The following is a 20,287-nucleotide window of genomic DNA, read 5'->3' on the forward strand; positions in this document are numbered from 1 at the left end:
CCGGCAAAGCAAATAAACTAATGAAGTGTTCATAAAGCCCTAAGGGGGCTACGAATCTGAGTCCATCAGCTTCGTTTACATTCTATGGTTTACATCCACTGCCTTTTAAGTATTTGAATTATCTATGAGCGACAGCGGCCACCTAATATCAGGTGAACTGCATATTCCTGAGCTCATATTATTCCCATTACATAAAATAGCATTTTCAAAGCTCATACACTCATTTGTGGAAAATTAAAATATATGCATTGTAATATAATGTATATAGACAAAACCGCAAGGAAAGCTAGTATTATATAAACATAAATCATGAACATACTTTTTCCTTTAATAAACCATATATAATTAGCTCTTAATATATAATCATTTATTTATACTTTAATATAGAATTAAAAACTGATTATCATAAAAATTCAAAATGATCTGCGTGTAAAAATATAACCCTTCGTAGCATTTTCATAAGTAAGCCATTCATAACAACAAACAAATATGTATGTACCTACAGACTACATTTAATCGCGACATTTAAATTACTGATATAAAAGAAGACGCCTTGTTGGATTGTTAATTTCATTTGGTTAGTTATTCCAAAGAATAAAGTACACCAACACGTTCTGGAATTCTGAAATAAATAGAGATACAACCATTAACTCAGCAATACACAATTAAAAAGATACAATATAAGAATTTTGAACTAGCTGGTACTGTAATATTCTACTCTAACTAAAAAATATTTTACATTATTTACTATTCTAAATAAATATGAATACTACATCAACTGTTTTATAATATAAGAAATCTGAAATAAACTACTAGGTACACCATTCAAATGTTACATTGTTCTAAGATATTCGACGTCCACTAAATACCAGAATACGTACTCAATGCAAGCGGGCATGCGTTGGCCTCATAGAATGGAAGGATTTATCACCTGATAAATAAGATGTCTTCACTCACCACGGACGACAGAAGTATCAGACCGCGTTACATTCGTAGGAATAACAACATCGTGAAATTCCCCAGAATGTAACAGTTTTGACGAATTGTCAGACTCACGAGAACTCCTGTCTTCTATTGGAACGAAAGGTGTGACGACATCCATCTCGTCTGCTGCGTCAGATGTTGGGTTTTCAATGGAATCATCCCTTTTAACAGCAACTTTATCTACTCCGTTTGTCAATATTTCAGAAGAATTATTTATAGCAGTTTTATCTCCTAAAACTGTTTGTTCATGTGCAGCGCTATTAACTGTCAATACTTCCCTTTCAGAATCCACATCGTCGCTTAGTTTTCCGCTATTATTGCTTGGAGGCGAAACGGATTGTATTGCGTCTTCTCTTTTTAGCTTTCTCCTTTCACTTTTGTCGTAGCCCAAGGGATGCAGGTTGACTGACGAAGGAGGACTGCTATCTAAGGATAAATCCATTGACGTCAAAATACTTTCATCCCTACTAACGAAATGCCCCCCCTCCGGGACAATGTGGATGTTCAAAACTGTTTTACTCTTGCGATTGTCGCTATCAATTTCCAAAGAAGGTATTGATGGTGCGTCTGAATCAATTAACGAATTAGTTGAGATAGTTTTGTTTGAGTTGAACTTGTTCCTGACCAGGAAACCTCTAACGTGAGCTTGAATAACTGTAGCAGCGCTAGATAAAGTTGACGAATCGTCAGTTGAAAGAGACAGTGACTTTTCTTCATTAACGGTTTGCAATACTGTGTCCATTCTACTGATACCAAGATGCCTTCTGTCTTTAATATTTAATCCCTTGTCTTCTTCCTTAAACATTTTGAAAAAAAAAACAAAATGTAAGATAAATTTATTTTAGCAAAGTTTTTCTATACAGATTTATTTCTATATGAGAGTAGAAAGTGATGCCTTAAGAGTGCCGGAAAATTGAGTTATTGCTTAGGGCATCACATCATGCAAATACCAGAAACAGCATATAAATATGTTGTTGTGTAACAAAAATGTTTGAAAATTCGTGCATTTTAATAGATTTTGTAGATAATCCTAATGTGGTGCTGTTTATTACTAAACCAAAAATATTAAAATGTATTACTTTGTATCACAGCAATTCTTACCTTTTCTTTGTCTTCATTTAGCAAATTCATATCAACGGTTGTAGGGTCATCATAACTGGCTGTTTTGGTTTTAAAAAGGAACGAGCGAAACACTTTCTGTATTGTAATGGCCGCTGTTTCTAAATCCATTGAGCTGTTTATATTGTGAGATTTATCGTCTGCCGCTTCGGGAGTATTTTCATTGTCATTTTCAAAATCTATCATAAAAGTAAATTATAATACTTCCATAAAAAATGTATGAATAAAACAATAATTATGTACATTTAATGAAGTCGGTTAACAAATAGAAAACAAATGATAATTACCCAATATTTCTTCTTTCTTCGGATTAGATACATTATTCTCAACAGAATCGGGTTCGTTAGTTTCTACAACAGGTTCAGGACTCTTAACACTTAAAATTACAGCAAGGATTTTATCATCTTCATGTTTGATTTCCGGTTCATTTAAATCTTCTGTGGGGTTTTCAGATGAGTCTTTTTTAGTCTCAGTAATGGAAATTATTTCATCATCGTTTTCATTTAAAGTATTTTTGGCTGGCGGTGCATCAATTTGCATTTCATTTTGTTCTACATACACGATATCCTTAGTGTTTGTATTATCCTCTGAAATAAAATGATGTGGTGACAAAGTTACTTTCTCTATTACGTGATTATCTGTCGCAATTATTTCCTCATTTGCATCTTTCCCTGTGTTATTTTCAACTTCAGGTTTAATATGCATTTCGTTGTTGCTTTCAGTCTCCTGGTTTTGTAACTCAAGGTCGCTGTTTTGTTCTGTTATAATTATTTTCTTATCGTTAACAATATTATTGTCCAATTGAACGTCGGGCGTAGTTTGTATTGAGGTTACAGAATTATTTACATCATTTTTATTCTCACTTTCTGCATCTAAGTCACCAATAACAACAGTAACTATTTGATTTTCTTCTGAATCATTTTCTTCGATATCATTTAAATGACCAGTAGTTTCATTGATTTCATTAGTATTCTCAATTTCAGTTTCATCATTCGCCGAAATTATTATATTATGTGTTCCGGAATCAATAACATCCAAAGTGACCACATCACATACTTTTTTATCTTCTTTCATGTCGTCATCAGCACATATTTCTAATTTTCCTTCTTTATCATTGATTTCTAGATTAGTACAACTGTCACTACTTTGTTTTTCTATTTCTTTCTGGTCTGCAGTATTTAATTGTTCTTCAGTTTCTACTTCTATGATCTCAGACTTAGTCCCAATTTTCATTTCTTCTTTTACGATATCAGTTTTATTTTCAATTTCCTTCATGTCAACGGATTCTGAATTATCACCAATGTTACATGACGGCAACTCTTGTTGTTTGTTGAAACTTTCAGCAGATATAATTCGTACTTTTTCATCATATTCACGTCGTCTTTGTTCTGCCCTTTGGTTTATTTTCTGTTGTGCTTTGGCTATTTTTTGTTCCAAAGTTAAAAGTGGTTTTGGTGCTACAATACGTAAGAACAATTATTTATAATATTAATCAAACAAACTTTATTTATGCGCGAATTCGAAAATATAACAAACTTTCTAAAGTTATTGTCAGTAAAATTCGATATCTATAATAGTTATCACTTTAAGTTTCGCTCAATTTAATCGTAAATATAAGTTACAGATAATTCTTACCATTTTGCCCGTCTCTTATTTTTAGTAATGTTTGCATATGATGTGCGCAAAATTCGAAGATATTTTCTGGATTATTTTTCAGGACATCTCTAGCGAGCCCGTCCATCAGTTCTATGAGTCCGGGTGGCATTTTGGGCACGGGCGGTGCATATGCACTTCTTCTGAGACTCATTATTTCTAAAACCGAATAACAAGCATGCACTTTAAGCTTGAACAAAAAAAACTAAAGTACTGTCAGAGTATACTGACCGTGGTGTTACGTAACACTTGACTTGTATCGGAAGGTCCAAAGAGAACTGGTAGGGTGTGGTATACGCTCAGTCTAAGTCGTGTCTGTGTTGGTTGGCGGTAGTCATGGTAATGCGACTTGAACTTGTGCTATCGCCGCGTATTGATCGTACCTGCTGAGCCACCACAATAAGTTCATTGTACCGTTACTATATTACTGACCTTGATTAGGTCTGTGTTATTGAAAATAGTGTAAAAAGGAACATTTTCAAACAGACCTTACTGAAATTTGTATATAGGCATTACTTTGTATTTACTTTGTTTTTTTTTTCTCAAAAAGTCAAGTTAATAGCTTCGGCAAAGAATTATGGCTGTTAAATATTGAATCTACGTAATTTATTAAGAAAATGAAGGCCTTGAAACAAAATGAAAAACCGAATAATGTTTAAATTGTATGTGTATTTTCTATTCTAATGTTGGTTGCGCTACGAGCACAGCAGGGAAACGTTAGCTTCGGAAAGCCGGAGGGACGAGGCCGGTACGCTGACATCCCGGGACCTCCACACACACTCAAAGAATTAAATTTCATGTGAATTAACTTTTTTATTTTCATACTGTGTACTATAATAGTAATTTATATATAAGATCATATATAATTTTTGCAATGTTAATACATTTTACATAACAAACATCTCCATAGTGTACATACATACATACGCGGCGGCAGGCCGGGCGGCCGCGGCGCTCCGCGAGTGATCTTGGAAAAATTAATAGCTACAGCAATATCATACAAATTAATGACTATTCCCTTACAAATTATTATATCTACTTTTAGCATTGTTCTACTCCAATATGATCAAATTAATGTTTTAGTTTACCGAGCTGTATGCATGATACATGAAGTCTCCAGTTCGCTCCGATCGATTGAACCGAATATCGCGTCCCACTCCCGCAGCTATGTATAAAAATCACACTGCTATAAATTTATAATAAATAAATGCCTATTTACACTATGTACCTATACAAAATGATAGTACGACGAAATTACATTTTTGATTCCAGCATCTAGTTTATAAATGAAAATTTTATAGAACAATCTACTAGCGGCCCGGCGCGGCCGCCGCGAGGCCGCGCCGGGGCGCGTGCACTAAACAAATTACTCATCCATTTCCCTATTTTTTTTTGTACAATCATATTCAGCCGAAAGCTGGGTGCCCCAATGTTACAGTAATTGGTGATCCAAAATGCAATACAATCGATCATGCATCAATAATACGTACAACTTTTATTAACTTATTTAAACAATTTAACAATATTAAAAAATCCTAAAGTAATCTAGTGACCTATGTAAACATATATAAAATACTATTACAATAATGATAGTGCATTCGGGAACCGGACATATCGAGAGCACTATTAGTAAAATATAAGAGATAAGCGGTCGAGTCGCTACGACCCGCCGGGAGCCCGCGAGCGAACCGAACCTACGGAGACAGCATACAGCGAGGCCGTCACCCCTCCCCACGTCGCGGGCGGATGGGCCCGAACGAACAAATCATTAGAGGTATAAAAAATTAATAACATCATTAACAAAAATGTAATCGAATAGAAAATGAATACATAAGTGAAAATAAAATGGATCGCATTATCTAGCACTTGGAGGGAGAGAGTGTGCGGCATCACTTGGCGAGCGGCGCGGCGGCGGGCTGCTGCCGCTTGTGGCTGATCTCCATCTCGCCCAGCCGCTTCCACAGCTCGTCGCGCTCCTTCTCGCGCTTCTTCTCTCTGCGGATCGACAATAATAGTATTTAGAATAAAAAGCTGTTATTTCTCTAAGTTACCCTTTAGTCATATTCCTTACACTATTATTATTAAAATTAACTTCAATTTTAATTCTTTTCTAAAAATATCATTACATTAATTGATTACTTCATTAAATGATTACCATCAAGATTATTAGTTATTAACAGAAAAAGTGCAACCATCATCATCGCCTAATAAGATAATTAAAGACTTATAGACTTAAGGCAAAAAAAACAATATCAAACACCAAAATGTACATTAAAAGGAAACCCATACTCACTTCTGCCTTTCCGCCTTATAACTAGCGGTGAGCTCGTCGAACAGTTTCGAGTTCATCTCCATGAATGTCTTGAGCACGTTGTACACGAGCGTCACGATGGTGTGGTTCCAGTGCTCCTTGCTCATGCGGTAGAGCGCGGGGAACATGATCGGCATGATCACCTGGTTGTTCTCCTCCATCAGGGACAGTATGTATTCGTTGTTCCAGAAGTAGAGCGCTCGTTCAGCCACCTGAAATAGATCGTAGAAATTTTGGTACTCACATTTGGGAGCAGGTTTCAGATTAAAACAAGGCATTTGCATGATTTTTTGGGTATGTTAGAATTAAGTGAAACTATAAAGTATTCTTACAGAATACTCTTTAGTTTCACTTAATTCCCTTTTTATTACCCATGGCAATCTAAGATTTAATCAAAAGCGAAAATGTGTTATTGTAAAAAAAACTAAACGCTTTATACTAATTATGTTGTGACGTAAGATGAGAGAAAACAATAGACAATAAATTACTAATACCTAGAATTATCCCAGCGGTTAATGGCAATGTCATAAAAAGGAGGAAATCGGGTAACACAATTTCCCATAGTTAAGTATTAAAATCTAAAATTATTTCATAGTTTCAATTATATAACTAAAATACGTATAACCAAAAAAAAAAACATTTTTGTGACGTGAAGCAGTTACGTAACAGTAGGATGTGAGTATTAGTGTCGTTTTTTTACAATTTATTGCCATATGGGTGAATCTAGAGAAAAAAACAGTTTATGAATGAAAATAGATACGTATTTTTATGTGAATATTATGCAAAAAAAAAAAAACAAATGATATTGAAGTAGATACCTGAAAGTGTGGACTGGACACGCATTTGGCGATTTGTTTAAAGAGCGGCTCCTGTATTTTCGCAAACTGCGCCGGCTCAATGACATCTAGTATTTCCTCAATTTCACCCAAGAACATCACCTGGAAAGATACAATGTAATCATAATATAACTGTCGCCAATTTTTGTCAATTTTTTGACAAATATTTTATGCAATCCTTAAGCCTTATGAAGCAAGTCCAGTTAGATGATATTAGTAATATACTGCTATATTTTTTTTTACTCTTACATTTTTATACGAATTCTGTCTTATTTATATACTTATTATATACAGGGTGAATTTTTAAAACGGGCCTTCAGGGCCAAATCCGAAACTATAAGGATTAGCGAAAAATGCTGAAAGGATTTACGAGGCCGATTTTGATAAAAACTAAAACTGCATCATTAGTTTTTTTAAATATTTTTTTCCTTAGCCGGGAATCGAACGAGTTCATTTTGAAAAAAATGACATCTCTATATTATTCCACTATTTGATAGTGTCGCTTATAAGGATCAAATTCTGGGAAGTAATGTTATGTGACAAATTAAGGAAAAGTTAAGTTTAAGGAGCCAAAAAAATGTTAATACACGAAATGTTTAAATTAATGAATGGCGGGAACTTAACTGCCAAATTAACATGAAAAAATATGTATTTTCTTAAAATTGAGGCTTTTCCTTTAGTTTGTCATTTATCATTACTTTCCAGATTTTGATCCTTATAAGCAACACTATCAGATAGTGAAATAATATAGAGGCACCCTCTATATTTTCAAAATTTCAATTTTCAATTTTCAAAATGAACTAGTTCGATTCCCGGTTAGGGAAAAAGTTATTTTAAAAAAGTAATGATGCAGTTTTAGTTTTTATCAAAATCGGCCTCGTAACTCCTTTCAGCATTTTTCGCTAATCCTTATAGTTTCCGATTTGGCCCTGAAGGCCCGTTTTAAAAATTCACCCTGTATACCGTCTTTATTAGTAACTAGTTTTATAACCTTGCTTTTTTTTAATTATTTTGTCTATTTGCAATTGTACTGTGTGTTGCAATATTCCTGAATAAAGTATTTTCTTTCTTTCTTTCTTTCTATAAGTAGTAGTGGTTTTGTTGCACTGACGCGTCGAAAAACTTAATCTATCAGCAGGTTTAAGAACTGTTGTTCCTGGTGAACAAGATGTGTAAAGGTAGAGACAATTATACAACGCGTTGTAACTTAATTCTCATGGGCAGCAACATACCTGTAGCTAACTGTAGGGAAGAGTTAAAGACTCTTCCCACTTACAGTTAGCCACATAGTCTTATCTAGAGTGCATTACATTGGTCCTTGGGCGGCAGTGGCCACTTGCCATGGCACACTTTGTGTGGTAAGAGAGACATACTTTTCCGAGGCGTTCCAGCTTAGTCCTCTGGGGTAGCGGCGCATCTGTGGCCTACCTCAGATAGGAATATCTAATCCTATCTGGGGTTGATTATAGATGGCTATGGGCGACAGTAGCCACTTACCATCAGGTGGACTGCATGCTCTACAGCTACTTCTATATTATAAAAAAAAAAACACTGCACGTAAGTTTTCTACTACTGTAAAAAAGACGCTTAATGTATATGTTTTACTATAAGACAAAAATAATATCTTCACTCTCGAACCATGGCCATAATACTAGCAAACTTCACAACAACACATCATACATAGTACTAAACAACGATACCTCCTTCTGCGAGCATGTCTTGGGCCAGAACTTTAGCAGGCCGCGCACCACGGGCTCGGTGAGCGTGGCGTCCTTCTCTAGGAACTGCACCACGCAGTAGGCCAGCTGCGCGTGGTACAGCGAGAGGCACTTCACCTTGTGCAGCGGCAGCAGCACCTTCACCAGGAACTGTTTGTGCTCGCTCTTCAGCGGCAACGCGAACCCGTTGATTATACTGGAAGGTAACACGACATTATTAAGGTGGTAGAACCTTTGTGGGTCTACTCCGGCGGCACCACCGCCCTACCTATTTATTCCTAATATCAGCAGTGTTAGGCGCTACTGTGTTCCGTTTTGAAGGGTGTGGTAAGGGTGACATACTTTTCCAAGGCGTTCCAGCTAAGTCCTCAGGGGTAGAGGCGCGTCTGTGGCCGACCTCTGGAAGGAATATCTAATCCTATCTGGGGTCGATTTCAGATGTCCATGGGCGGCAGTACCCACTTACCATCAGGTGGACTGCATGCTAGTCTACTACTCCTCTATGATAAAATAAAAAGTATCGGCTTTTCGAGGTCATAAATAACTTACAAGTTATTTATGACCTCGAAATGGTATGTAACTAAATGTTTACTTAGTTACACTAAGTTACTTAGTTACACTAAGTAAAAATTTAGTTACATACCATCAGTGTATGTATCAAAATTAGCCTTAAAGGTCCAAACTTTAAAAATACAACTTTGTATATAAGAGTTGACAAGCTAATATTGATTTCCAATATTGATTTTAAGATGTCTCATGTAAGTCTTATCACATCTTTAAAATTAGATTGTAGCTGCACAAATGATATGCAAATGTATATATGCAAATCTAAATTGTTTAAAAATTGTATAGCCTTCTGCTTTTAACATATATCATATATGGAATTACTTTTACTTATACTTATATATTTATGAAACTATAATACTTGTACTTATAAATGGAATGCCTGTAACTTTTTTGTGTTGTATATGCAGAAAGTGTGTCAATCTCACCTTCCGAGTATCTCAAGGAGTTCGCCCACGCCATTGAAGTGTTCCGTCTCATAGACGAACCGCAAGAATATGTTGTTGATCTGTTTCCGTATGAACGCACGTAGTCCCAGGAACTTGCCGTAGATGCGATGCAACACGGTCTTGAGGAAGTCGCGCTCGCGCGGGTCCTCCGAGTCGAACAGGTCTAAAAGCTATAAAACGAAAGTATTTTGTGAATAAACGTAACTAACAATAACTGTATACTTTCTCTTTAATGGAGTTAAAGGAACAGCAGCGTTTTCGTTGATTTTTTATAATGTTTGTATGTATATTATTGAAATCTTAAGAGTATATACATTTATTTTGTGTACTTGCTATGATACCATAGGTTCCTCGCTACTAAATAATGCAATTTAACGGATTCTCCTAATCACGTTGTTCATCAACGAACCACCACATATCACCTTCATCCGAATGACTAATGAATGCGTAATTTTCAATGGGACGACAACAATTCATTCATTTGTTTAACAACCGTTGAAACTTTTCTGATGTAGTAAAGTTGTTCACAAATTACCAACAGATAAAAGATGAATCTACTCTATGGAGTACTATGTACTTAAAAGTTTCAATCAGCAATGGATATTAATATTTCACATTCCAATGTTAGATTTATTTAATGATACACGTCAGTTTACATTAGCTGCGCCCGACAGTTTTGCTGCTTGCCGACTGTCGAGATTTGCTGTTCACATTAAGCAAAGGAAAAGGGCTTGTTCACATTAGGTAAGATCGAGAGAATAGTCGTCATTATAGCCGGTGATTAGAATCCCGGGACTTCCAATTGAGAAGTTTCCCCCACTAAGTTATTAATGCACTTATTAATTGTTATATCTCGATAATCAACATTACCGTACTGAATGACGCGGCCCCCAGATTATTAAATGACATAGCCCACAGAAGTGACATACCAGTTTCAACAAAAGTATACTAGAAGAGGGATATTAGCAAACCATTTACTTGGTGCGGCCACGCCCAAGTAGCTTAAACTCCTTCACAGATCAATGACGTCGCTATGTTCACGCGTCATATAATTAGCCAGTTAAGTACCTACTTACCTTAGTTAAAGCGCAACACTATGTGCCTGACCGCCATACATTTAACTTGGCATTTGTAAACGACTCTTAATGGAAAATGTTTCCATGCAATAAAATTTTCTTAACGCCATATTACGAACACTTATCGCTTACAAGTTATAATCTTAAATCTTTGCGAAGTCGTTGACAGAAGCTTGTAAATTATTTTTCAAGACATATAGGTATTATTATGCATGTCTCTGTAGTTCCGGGACCAGAATAGGGCTACGGTATCTCCTGCCTGTCATAAGAGGCCCGGGAAGGACGGCGGTGTTTGTGGTCGCATACCGTCGCGCCCACCAGGCGGTGTGGCGAGCGTCAAGTTTACCTGGGCGGAGCCCGACGGGGCAACGCGCTTAAGAGGACTCCGGTCGCGTTCCTTTGGAGATCCCGGAGTCCTCTACGCAGCGCCGAGGACGGCCACCGGGGGGGTTTTAGTGCGGTAAGAATCCCACATAACCCCGTGCCGCTCCCACGGCATAGGGTAACATTTGAAGGTTTCCACCTCGTAAAATAAAAGGTATTATTATGCAAAAACTCACCTGCAAGACAAATTTCTGATCGATGACCTTTTTGCCTATGGTGGGCTGGAAGTCGGTCGACTCGAGGAAGCGCAGAAAGAACTCGTAGACTAGCTGTAGGTGCGGCCACGATGCCTCCAGGGTCGGATCGTCCTCCTCCGGATCGAAATCAGGATTTTCACTCGGCGGCAGAGTGCGAAACAAGTTGGCCGATATCTGTCAGAAACATAATTTGGTCAGTATTGACAAAAGTAGTTAAATAGAAACAGTCCACAAAGTTGACTTGGAAAGAAATGGTTCCAGTGCAAATGAGGGTACAATTGTTTGTACCCCGAATTGCAACCCCGTTTTGTTACTAGCGTTTTTTCGTAAGAAGTATTCCTTATATAAAAATATTTAATATAATATGAGATCATAAGTCTTTACAGAGAAATAACAGGACTTTTTACTCAAGGATAATTTGCTAAATATTTTGCTGGTTAAAGCTCTATCTACATTTCATATTTTACCAATAATTTCTACATTTTTTTTTGTTTTCTGTAAAGTTGTAGAGGCCGTCACTGATAATAATTAAATTTTGTAAAAACTTGTGTAGTGTTAATATTAATATACGCATTATACAATCTAAAAGAGGTTAAGTAAATATGTTATATTCCCACATTTCATTTCAACGGGAATTAAAACCCGCCACACCGCCACACCTATTTCTGCCTAATAACAGCAGTGTTAGGCGCTGCTGTGTTCCGTTTTGAAGGGTGTGGTAAGGGAGACATACTTTTCTACTTCTGTGGCCGGCCTCGGGCAGAAATATCTAATCCTATCTGGGGTTGATTGCAGATGTCCATGGGCGGCAGTAGCCACTAACCATCAGGTGGACTGCATGCTCGTCTGCTACTTCTATATTATAATAAAAAAAAAACATGAATAATAATGATTGTTAACTATGAGTACGAATAATATGAATATTCAAAAGCTTATATTATTAAAAAATAATAAAATTGTCATATTACATCGGTACAATAGAAGGCACATAACCGTACCCTACATCAATCTTCATTTTGCTCCCAACCTATTAGATAAATGATTGAGCCTTGGCAGACTATTTAATAAAAGTACGTTTAAAGTAATATACGGCAAATGAAAATTCCAATTTATGAGAAACCGCCGACATCTCGATTTCTTTAAAGAAGCCTGAGGAAATTGAAATAGCTGGAGTCCATAGCTGCAAGCATAGTCCTGGTATACTATTCCATTACTAAAATATTTGTTCATTACTGAAAGCCATTAATAAAAAAAATCAATAATATATCATACCATACTAAAGACAAGGACAATAGTTATCGACAACACAGAATAAAATTATCAAAAACTCTGATTTCAATACTTTTCGCGTAAGACAGAGATTCTGCGAATAAAATTTGAATGTCTCAAAATTAGTGCATTCGCAATCGTTCAAAAACTGATATCAACTCGACATCGGTAACAATCTACGTCTAATATCGATATTAAAACCAAATATCAAATATCAACTACGGAACCTAACGTAATTTCAAACGAAACCGAAAACGATACCTAATATATTCCTGTTCGAATAGAACAAAAGAAGTTGTAGTATCACACGAACCGGACTTAACCCGAACTGCTTGGATCGAACCCATTACGCCAGACCCTCGATAAAATCGTAATGAAATTCATCCTGTACGCAATGGTAAAAGGGTACTTTTTGTTACGTTTATGAACTATTGATTTCGAGTTACCTACAGAGATAACTCCCACTCCCAGAGGAGCGATGGACATCAACAGCATTAGGCCAGAACTTTTTTAAACAGTATTAGTATAATGGGCATATGGTCCATAATGTAATCAATATGATGAAAAGTATAAAGTGAAGTAGAAACAGGAAAAGTTAAGATACGTAACGTAATATTTCAGAAAAAGTTTTACAAATGGAATTCTACATACAGTCTTACGTTACGTTACGTTAGTCTTACGTTTTATTATTTTTAAGTATGACGTTAAACAAACGTGCTTCTAAAACTGTCATTATATTAATAGCCTAATTTGTTATTATCTACTTACATTAATTGTAGTTTTCAGAACGTTTACGTATATACCAGAGGAACTTATATTTTAATATATGATAAAGAAAAATAGAATGATTTAACATTAATAAATATCACTAAATGATCTGCTAATACTGACATATCTATAAATAAAAAAGAAATGGCATGATTCTGATGGACCTCCACGTGTCCTGCGATAATTTAATGCTGAAGTTGAATTTATCCAAGTAACATTACTCTTGACTCATGGCATGTAGATAACTTGAATACGAAACCATGCGCATTGCGAAACTTGAGTCTTTCGAAGAAAATATAATCCCAAACGACTTCATCTCAATCATTGACACGTAATCAACTATTAAACTATGTAGAGCTCTTAAACAAAAGTACCTAAATAAAGAGTAAAGATTTCACTCATGTCACAGAAGGCGCCTTTACACATGTAGAAATATGCTAGCTATCTAATATGTGTGTCAAATCCACCAATCATGTTGGTGGATATTACAGGACTTTACTTAAAATACTTAATTATTTTTTCATGTAATTTCGTGCAATCAAAATCAAGTAAATATATTGATTGATTTGACACACATTCATAGGTCCTCGCACATCTCTGGTGAAAAAGTACCCAGATCCCTAGTACTACTTAGGGTTTTTTAGTGCTTTTATACTCTATATCCTTTCATACCAACATACCATGAAGATAACATCAGTTTTAAACAGTGCTGTGTTCCGCTTAGAAGGGCGTGGCAAGGAGAATACACATGAGGTGTTCCAATCAGTCCTCAGGGGTAGCAACGCCGCTGTGGCCGCTCTAGGACAGAACTCTGATACCGGAGTTTACATTACAGAAGTCTATCTAGCTTGAGCATTTGTTGCAGTTTTTATAAAAAAAAAAACTTTAAAACGTCGATTTGATATCTAACAACATCAATGTCTATAACACAACAACTTGAATGATAAAATAATATAATGTATCCTACCTTGCTAAAGTTCTAGTTCAGCTTAAATAACATCATATGAACTAGCTGGCATTGATTTTCATTTTTCTATTCTCTCCCTCACAAGAGCGCATATTTATAAACTTATTGCTGAAAGATATATTTATCGCATAACTATTCATGGCACAGGTTATTTTACTTATTTACAGACATATACTGAAAGGTGCTAAGAACCAGTATGGTTCGACCAGGAAGTATTACCGGCACACATATTTTTGACGTAATATTTTTTTGGTGAAAGGGTGTCAATTCCGGCTAACGCGTGGGACAATCATTTTAATCCTCAGGAGTCCGTACGCATCTGTTGGGGCAACTGTTATATATAAAGCTGATAACTGACGTCCATGGGCGACAGTAACAACATACCATCAGGTGGAAGCATAGTCTGCTATTTCACTCTTAAATTATATCATCGTGAAATTATAATATATTTAATTTATTCTATTCAGATTTATAATCCATAGTAGATTTTTTATCACGCCAATATCACTATAAAATACCATGAAAATTAATTCCAATATCTAACAAATTTATGTATTCTAAGAAAGTAATATCTAACAGATGTAGTTGAGTACTGATTACATCTGTGCTGTCCTTTAAGCTTCATATTATCACCATATTTCTTATCACAACTTTCCAGATCACCACAATACATTTGTATTAGAATAAATAAGTCATTAAAGATAATGATCATTTGATTATATATCATAAATATAATTTATAATAAAATGTATGAATGTGATAAGAGAGGTCTAATGTAAAAATAACATGTATGTATAGCAATATAAAACTTGTGCTATATTCTTGGACCAATTGTGCCAAAGGTCAAAAAATAAGTTTATTTTTTATAATAATCGAGTAGCAAACGAGCACGGAGTCCGCCTGGTCGCAGTGGATACTGCCGCCTACGGACATCAGTGATTATTTTTTATACAATATGGGAGTAGCAGACGAATATGCAGTCCACATGATGGTAAAGGGCTTCTGCCGACCATGGATCGACCCTCCATAAATCGACCCCAGGTAGGATTAGATGTTCCACCATACCTGAGGTCGGCCACATATGCGCCGCCACCCCTGAGGACTAAGCTGAAATGCCTCAGAGAAGTATGCCTCCATTACCACACCCTTCAAACCAGAACACAGCAGCGCTTATCACTGCTGTTACTAGGTAGAAATAAGTGTGGTAGTGGTGGCGCCGGTGGCTAGTCAACTTCAACTTAATTATTAAGCTTTAATTAAACTGTTAAATGAAAAAGTATCTATGATATCAATGTAATAACTTGTAACCCATTTTGTTGCCTATACCAAGACACATCTGAAAGATAACATTTCATGGTCTTATAAGGGTACTTTTAATGTGAATATGCGTACAAATGGCAACTGTTAATTAATACATTGTTTGTAAAAAGTTAATTTCATTGTTGTATGAGTCTTTTACTGATCGTCATCATAGTGACATAATGTTATATACATATATATCACCTTAAATTGAGTCATCCTTTTTTTTACACAATTGGTGCTAGGTTATTTGACTATTTAAAAATCTATTTTTGAAGGTTTCCCCCTCGTCAAAAAAAAAAGGTTATTTGACTATAGTGAAAATATCATTGAAACTGTTGTTAGCTTAAAAGCAAATATTTTTATAAGACAACTAAGCCCAGAAGTAATTAAAAAGTCTGTGAGATGAAAGGGGTTTCTAATACATGTAAGGCAATAGTGAAACACTTTCTCAACACCTGTCAAATACCCTAATTTGTCTGCATGTTAAACAGTTTTAGGGTGTTTTCAAATTAACCGCTGTGTGTTACGCACCTTCCACACAGCTACCGCCTGGCTTTCGCAATATGTGGCGTACTGTTGTCTATTCGTATCGCGATACACTCTTAAGAAAGCTTTTGTCCCCAGCACAGTTGCAACACTGCATCCGCGCGTATTTTAATTATATGGATTTTCAAAGCAGAGACACGGGGGTGAATTCAAATGTGCCCTTATAATTAAATATGTATAATTACCATTTTTATAATCTCTGGGTAGACCGGCTCAGTAAGCACCCCACGGCCACCAGTGATGTATTCCACGAGCTCATTGAGTGTAGCCCGCTTTATCTCCTTCCCCTTTAAGTCGGCAACAGGATCCATGAAGTCAAATGCAACACAACATTGCCGCAGTTTGCGGATGAACAGCTCCTCCTGTTCACCACTCGGGACATCTGAAAAAAGCAATTAATCCATTAAAAGCTTACGTAATGTATAACATTAAATACACATTGAATTTTATGAATGCATACAACAAGACCTTTTTAACATACATTGATTGATTGCAATGTTTTTATACTGTGTTATAGATTGATCTTGTTTAGTTAATAAGGGAATAGTCTTCAATAAGATTGTATTGTGACTCATCTAAAGAAATAACATATAAAAGAGGGAGATATATCATAACAAACATTACAAAATATCATAAAATCAGATCGGTTAAATAAATATTGCATCTTAGTACAAAATTTTATTACTTAAGTTATAACTTTTAAGAGTAAATTCATCTTCACATAACAATGCATCCTTTTAAAGTAGCAACAAGTGTATTGTCTTCAGGCAAAAATTCACATACACAAGGTCAACGGACCAACAAAATCCATGCAAATATTTATATTAGCCTGATGTGAGCATTCAAATCTGGGCTACTTCATTTTATGAAGATTACAAATTAGGCTCTGTAATCTCTTTTATACATAGAGGTAATGCATAATTAGGAGTTCAAAAAAATGAGTAACTTAAAAAAATCATTGAAAAACTTTTGTGTATAATACATTCTAATAACACAGTAGGTAACTATTTATTTACATTAATTCTGCAATTATATATAAAACCTACTTATAGATAATATTATGATTTAGGTATTAATATAAATATGAGTTGATATCCTGTGAATTTTGATTTTTACCTACATAAATTAGTATATATAAAGTCTTACATGCTAATAAATAGTGATTACCTTCAAGTAAAAGTGAGAAGTTAATGTTTTTTATATACTGAATATGAGCTTAATTGAGCTTTTATATGTGTGTGCACAATTTTAAATGGATTTAATCATATTAGGTTAATTAACTTGACCAACATGTCTGAAATTAAATGGGTTATTGGTTTTTATTTAAATGTACCTCATCATCACTTTAAGTATCCATTATTACAAATGTAAATGGAACAAGTATCTATACTTTATTTTTTGTAAATATAATACATCCCATGTATTATTTTTAGATTTCGATTAAATGTAAAATTGTAACTATAAATGTGAGTGGATTTTTTAAATAAAATGTATATTTGACTTTTTATTCCATTAGAAGCAGTATCCTTGTCATGTAAAATATTTGATTTATGTGGCTTATTTCATTTTCCACAAAATTATAAAGGGTTTTATGTGAAAATTAGCTATTTGTGCTAAATGTAATATGTATATATATATATATATATATATATATAACTCTTATTATATATATATATATATAATAAGAATATATACAATACATTAACTCATAACCATGTTTAATTTTTAGTATCACTAACACCTGATCACCCTTAATTAGATCTTCAATGCTATTCATTGGGGAATGGTAATTAGATTAGTTAATGATGGTACTTATTTCATTAAAAGTAATAATATGCTCTTGGCACCTGTTTTATTACAATTATCTGTAGCTAATATTATGTTATGTTACTCAATGATATTTCCTTAACTGAAATGAATCAATAATGATTTAAGAATCCTCCCTATACAGAGGACTATTTTACTCAGTAAGGATATTAAAGTGAGTTAAACTGTAGGTTACTGTAGGTTACCTTAACTAACATAAAAATTGTCATTTATTGCCACAAACCATTTATTTCAATGGGTATTATTTGCTTTAAGATTTCAAAATAGTTTACCAATATAGGTTTAATAAGATTTTCTTTTAAGTATATCTAAAATATTTATATAATAAAGATATTTCTTATTAATTTTAAGTTCTTGTAATTTTAAGTCTTATGACTTTGATCATATTATTTTATTGATTTATTTAACAATGTCTCAACATGAAATAAAATTTACTGATTTTTCATATTCACCAATAATTGTTTGCAAAAAATGTACCATACTTTTTATCAAGGATCTTCAACTTACTTAGTTGTTTGGTCAACCGTGGAACCTTCTGATGTGGTAGCATTGCTCAGCAGTGTGGTTGACCACAAATTACATGTATTACATTTTTACAGATTGGTTTCAAAACAGCATCGCTAATGTAATGCGAGCTGATATACGAATACCACACTCCATACACTGACTATGCAAACTTCGGTTCCTAGTAAGCAGCAATTAAAATATACCTAACCATCATTATAATTAATATATTACCTATACAACTCATGAGAGGTACATGAAAAAAATTAAAATAATTGTCAATTCATTTTTGGTTCCCATATTATTGTTAGGAGTTAGTATGCTAAGAAATTGAGTGTAAATATTACAATTATACCACAGATATACTAGAGAGGTTGAATAGTTAAGGCTATTGTATAAATCATCAGTGTATTAAGATAATGTTACACAATAATTGTAAATTACAATCATGTAACACTACAACAATATATCAAGGATTGTTTACTTTATCACAGCTATGGAGATTTGGTAGGACCATTAAAAAGGTAAAAAACTGTGATCCTAATTCTAATTGCAATCTAATTGTAACTGCAAATAATGTTTCTTCATTCTTATTCATCTAATTTGCATATTTATTTTTGTAGTATAAACATAATTTGTAAACAGGACACCCTCCAAATGTAATATAAATACTTACATATTAAAATTATGCATATTTAGTTGATAATTAGAGTATGTTTTATTGATTTACAGAGTGAAAGACCCACCTTTGAGCAGCGGCAGCGCCTGCAGCTCCACGTCCTGCGTGTTGCGGTACCGGGAGGAGCCCTGAGACTTCTTCGTCTTTTTCTTCAATGATCGCTTGGCGAATGGATCAATTCTATCCACAAACGTTCCCGAAGACATTTTGCTAAATAGCATATAAAAGTATCCCAAATGACAATAGGTCGACAGCGATCAATGCGAAACTTGTTTTGATTCCGATAGAGTCATGATCCAGCTCAGTCGGTGAGACGAACGCGCACTTCTCGTAAGGTCGCAGCAAAATATTACAGCCTAAACAAACATTCCTTCGTCACTCATGACGGTAATGGAGTGGTCACACTCAGGCCATTCTTTATACACTTCAAGATTCCACAACAGTTACGTAATTTTACGACGACTTTATCACTAAAATGACACAATAATAAAACAGAACAATTCCATTCACAAAATCGGTTTCAGTTTCTGAGGCGTGTCACGAATACCAGAAGGCAGAAGTCGCATATACATACAAGCCTCGTGTAATATCAGCCGGTCATTCGATGACAATATAATTTTCCGACAATTAGAGGCGAAATTGTTTTAGATTTACTTGTAATAACACGTAAATTTGCGAAACGAAATCGTATTTGACCGTCTTAGATGTACACGGAAACTAAAGGCGATGACACAGAGCAAATTTTCAACACCAAAAATCTATCACCGTATTCTCGCCATCGCTCACCATCCGTTTCGATTCAGACAGTGAAACGAGACGCATTTTATCGCGATGCACGAAATTATTTCAAAGAGTTGCACTTTCACAACAATGATTATATATTTTTGCGACTTTTTCTTCTACGACAAACGATCAATTTACAAAAGCTATCTAGTTAAAAGATATCATCACTGGTTTTGCTGCGAAAACGCCAGCACTCAAAAGTACCTATTTCTGAAAATAGATGGAGATATAAAAATGTTCAGAGCGATCGTTTGCGTACTTTTAATTATAACTTGCATTAAATATGTCCTTGTAATATATTAAAAAAATGTAAAAAAATTAAAATAAATTTGTGTACATAAATTTAATTTT

At 34.7% G+C, this 20,287-nt stretch overlaps 2 protein-coding genes across 3 annotated transcripts; both read right to left on the reverse strand.

Moving 5' to 3' along the window:
* Positions 1-310: 310 nt before the first annotated feature.
* LOC140742776 (uncharacterized) lies at positions 311-4,299 on the reverse strand. Of its 2 annotated transcripts, none has more exons than XM_073073771.1 (6): positions 3,988-4,299; positions 3,739-3,915; positions 2,391-3,560; positions 2,086-2,282; positions 958-1,780; positions 311-622 (listed from the first exon to the last, which is right to left on the reverse strand). In XM_073073771.1, exons 2-6 carry the CDS (start codon positions 3,908-3,910, stop codon positions 579-581), a joined length of 2,406 nt encoding a protein of 801 aa, XP_072929872.1. In that variant the 5' UTR covers positions 3,911-3,915; positions 3,988-4,299; the 3' UTR covers positions 311-578. The 2 variants fall into 2 exon arrangements, with proteins under 2 accessions (XP_072929872.1, XP_072929873.1); XM_073073772.1 differs by having other exon boundaries at positions 932-1,780.
* A 106-nt stretch (positions 4,300-4,405) lies between these two features.
* On the reverse strand, positions 4,406-20,160 carry wdb (serine/threonine-protein phosphatase regulatory subunit widerborst). Its single transcript, XM_073073776.1, has 8 exons — positions 19,221-20,160; positions 16,329-16,525; positions 11,271-11,465; positions 9,614-9,804; positions 8,604-8,817; positions 6,886-7,005; positions 6,050-6,279; positions 4,406-5,751 (listed from the first exon to the last, which is right to left on the reverse strand). Exons 1-8 carry the CDS (start codon positions 19,372-19,374, stop codon positions 5,646-5,648), a joined length of 1,407 nt encoding a protein of 468 aa, XP_072929877.1. The 5' UTR covers positions 19,375-20,160; the 3' UTR covers positions 4,406-5,645.
* Positions 20,161-20,287: the final 127 nt, after the last annotated feature.

The sequence above is a fragment of the Epargyreus clarus genome, unplaced genomic scaffold (assembly GCF_041222505.1).
Source record: "Epargyreus clarus isolate Ecla_fem2 unplaced genomic scaffold, WU_Ecla_fem_2.2 ptg000006l, whole genome shotgun sequence".
Lineage (NCBI taxonomy): Eukaryota > Metazoa > Arthropoda > Insecta > Lepidoptera > Hesperiidae > Epargyreus > Epargyreus clarus.

Coding starts and splice junctions, on each gene's coding strand:
- wdb (XM_073073776.1), bottom strand. CDS start 19,374: ATGCTATTTAGCAAAATGTCTTCGGGAACGTTTGTGGATAGAATTGAT. Junction 9,805..11,270: donor ATCAGAAATTTGTCTTGCAG/GTGAGTTTTTGC, acceptor TTCGTTTTATAG/CTTTTAGACCTGTTCGACTC. Junction 7,006..8,603: donor AGACATGCTCGCAGAAGGAG/GTATCGTTGTTT, acceptor GTATCTTTCCAG/GTGATGTTCTTGGGTGAAAT.
- LOC140742776 (XM_073073771.1), bottom strand. CDS start 3,910: ATGAGTCTCAGAAGAAGTGCATATGCACCGCCCGTGCCCAAAATGCCA. Junction 3,561..3,738: donor AATAAGAGACGGGCAAAATG/GTAAGAATTATC, acceptor TACGTATTGTAG/CACCAAAACCACTTTTAACT. Junction 623..957: donor TGATACTTCTGTCGTCCGTG/GTGAGTGAAGAC, acceptor TATTTATTTCAG/AATTCCAGAACGTGTTGGTG.